The 3,719-nt window shown below is 36.6% G+C and overlaps 1 protein-coding gene across 1 annotated transcript; it reads right to left on the bottom strand.

Moving 5' to 3' along the window:
* Window positions 1-343: 343 nt before the first annotated feature.
* Window positions 344-3,414, bottom strand: SARC_12722 (DNA-dependent RNA polymerase; the record flags this gene model as incomplete). The annotated part of the gene is made up of 4 exons (XM_014293166.1): window positions 344-817; window positions 1,578-1,682; window positions 1,879-1,969; window positions 3,246-3,414. Coding segments are annotated over 4 exons (398 nt in total), but the record flags the coding sequence as incomplete, so codon positions are not given.
* Between the last annotated feature and the right edge of the window lie 305 nt (window positions 3,415-3,719).

Genomic DNA, 3,719 nt, shown 5'->3' with positions numbered 1-3,719 from the left:
CTCCTCTCGTCGTCGTCGTCGTCGTACTACTACTAGTATATAGTATATATATATATATATATATATATATATATATATATATATATATATATATATAAACATATATAAAAATTATACTACAATATAAATGTATAAATAGTTGTGGATATAAATATAGATATAGATAGTTGTGAATATATATATAGATAATATATACATATATATTAAAATATAAATACATATATATATATATATATATGCGACAACATCGCCTGTTTCACTACTTCTGGATGTATAGTAAGATTGGCTCTCGACAGATCTTCTACGAGTGGGTACTTCCACGTGACACCATGCGGTATCGTTCCTTGTGCAGTTGCATATTTTAATTATAATTGTCTAATGTTGAATTGTCTATTACTGACACAGTCAGTCGGTTGTGTAGCCATGTAGGTAAATCCCACCCTCCAGCTGTTTGCGTAACACCAACCTCCTCTTTGGATAGGAGCGCGTTGCATACTGAGCACCCGTACGCATTTATTGCACCCGAAAGGTGATAATTAGGACCGGTACCAAACCGCCGCCATGGGGTCACGCCAAAGGGCGTGTATCGCATCGAACTTGTTCTTCTGATACGTGGTAACATTTCAGTTTGCTCTCTATCAGCTGAGGGGTGGATATACCCTGGAGATATGCGCACGCAAGCTTAACTATCCAATCAGATCCATTTGTTTGAGACCTTAGTTGTTCATGGGATATTCGGTCAATGAGTGTAGGTAGGATGTCTGAAAAAGCCTCCACGGTTTCTCTAGTCAAAGAAGTACGGGGAATTCTTCACTTTCTGCTCATCGGTGGTACACAAAAAGCCAAAAGAAATTGTAATTGGAATTGGAGTTAGCAACAACTTTGTTCATGATCCAAATTTGAGTACAGGCAGTTTCGGGGTCGACGAAACACCAAACCCAAAGGTAGTAGGCTTGACAAGCAGAAACCAATGATGCACGTCATCTGGTTATGGACAAAAGTGAGTTTCAAACACCATACGCCAAAAAGAATACATGCAACGAAGCAGTAGGTCATCACGTGTGAATGCATGTTATTTTCAGCCTATGTGCATAAAAAGCTAGCAAGACCACGAAACATATTATTCGAGAAACGAATAGAGTATGTATACTATGTGCATAGACGTGCGAATATATTTATATAAACAGACACAAACACACAGACATTGTACATATATATATATATAATATATCCTCTACGTACCCCGGAATCGATCGCACGACAAAGATAAACACAAGATATATATATATATATATACATACATACATATACATACATATATGTATATATATATATACATACATACATATATACATATATATATATATGTATATATATACATATACAATATACACAACACATTTAGTATTGTGTGTTTGTCTTGTCTGTATCTGTGAGACATTGTACAGTACACAATATAGATAACATACTTTTATATTTAGATGGTAATATGTAATATAATATAATAATATACTAATATATATATACATATATAACCATTTAAATATAAAAATATATACTTTTACATTCGTACGTACCTCCAGATCAATAATGCCTCGCTTGGGTAGTGGCAGTAGCTTGACCTTTTTAGCCCTCGCACCTTGAATCATATTCAGGCCTCCATAGTGGGCCTTCCAGAATTGCTGTAAGTAGCAAACGTCATGGTGTCGTCAAGGATGTGTCTCGTGTCTTGGTGTGTAGATTCAAACTATCCTCAGAGTGCGCACGTGTTATGTATATACCTAACGTCCATCAAGTATCAATTTATACGACATTCAGTTTAGGGTTTAGTATATTCCACGACCATGTCTAACTAGTATACTATCACCAGATACTTACCAAGAGCTGGTCCAGAATAGGCTGTCTGTGCAGTTCGACGAAGGCATCTCGGATAAGTATGTTCATATCTTCTACCGAGCCAGCGTGTGTCCTACATACGACAATACGGTATGTGAGTAGGGTGATACGACAATACGATATGTGAGTAGGGTGATACGACAATACGATATGTGAGTAGGGTAGGCGTACGACAATATCATACGAAAATACGATATATAAGTAGGGTGGGCGGACGACAAATCATATGACAATACGATGTATGAGTAGGGCGGTCGTACGACAAAATCATACGACAATACGATATGTGAGTAGGGTGGGCGTACGACAAAATCATACGACAATACGATATGTGAGTAGGGTAGGCGTATGATAATATCATACGACAATGAAGTGTGAATGGGATGGGTGCATGTAGGTACAAAAAGCAGCACCAGTACAGACTAGATATAAACGTATCCACACACCAGCCATACGAGGACTTAAACCGGTCTAGAGACCTGGTGATATATGAACGTATTCACACACCAACTATACATACTAGGATGTTTGCGACTCATACCAGACTAAACACTTAATACATAATCTATGTTGTCAAACTATCCCTAACAGCATGAACAATGCTATATACACTGCATATGATATCTACTAAACCCTACCAACATGAACGATGCTATATTCACTGCATATGATATCTATATTGACAAACTAAACCCTACCAACATGAACAAAGCTATTTACACTGAATATGATACCTACTAAACTCTACCAACATGAACAAGGCTATATACACTGCATATGATATCTACTGAAACCTACCAACAGGAACAAGGCTATATACACTGCATATGATATCTACTAAACCCTACCAACATGAACAATGCAATATACACTGCATGTGATATCTACTAAACCCTACCAACATGAACAATGTTATATACACTGCATTTGATATCTACTAAACCCTACCAACATGAACAATGCAATATACACTGCATGTGATATCTACTAAACCCTACCAACATGAACAATGTTATATACACTGCATTTGATATCTACTAAACCCTACCAACATGAACAATGTTATATACACTGCATTTGATATCTACTAAACCCTACCAACATGAACAATACTAGTCAACCCTACAACAAACAACCTTACCAGTGGAGTCACGGTTTAAGCCGGTTGCATACTTCCGTATTGCCGAACTATACTTAACAGTATTGTTCGTGGATTATAATCCGGGCGAATGTATATATACCAACAACCCCATTTTTAACCAGCATCGACATTGCTCATAAGACTATAACTCAACCAAATATATCTAAACTTACAAAAACCCTGAACCCTAAACCCAACGCATTCCTACCAGTACGAGTCGTGGACTGAGGCGAAGAGTATATTCTTTTTGCTACACATAGTGGCAGTGATCAACATGTGCGTCGCATCGAGCGAATGCACAAAATTCGGCGGAAATGCCGATTTCTGGCGCTGGACATTTACTTTGGATTTGGGACCGACATCCGTTCTGCAATTAAAAACAAGACAGTACAAAAAAATTAAATAAATATATATATATATATATTTAGAACGGAGCTGTATTTGCAACGACCATTGCGGGCGCCTAAATATCTAACATATCACCAATGTCCCTGCTGCAAACAAAATACTCAAATAACCCCACAAAAGATGTAGTCATAAATATAATAAAAGACACAGTACGCCCACAATACATGATCCAAACCTAAATATAGATATAGTACACCCATAATACAAATGTACTATAACATATATATACATATATATATATACACATACACATATATATATACATGTTTTATAT

The sequence above is a fragment of the Sphaeroforma arctica genome (genome assembly GCF_001186125.1).
Source record: "Sphaeroforma arctica JP610 unplaced genomic scaffold supercont1.2531, whole genome shotgun sequence".
Classification (NCBI taxonomy): domain Eukaryota; class Ichthyosporea; order Ichthyophonida; genus Sphaeroforma; species Sphaeroforma arctica.
Note: the sequence above shows the minus strand (reverse complement) of the source record. Positions and strands in the feature narration are given on the sequence as shown.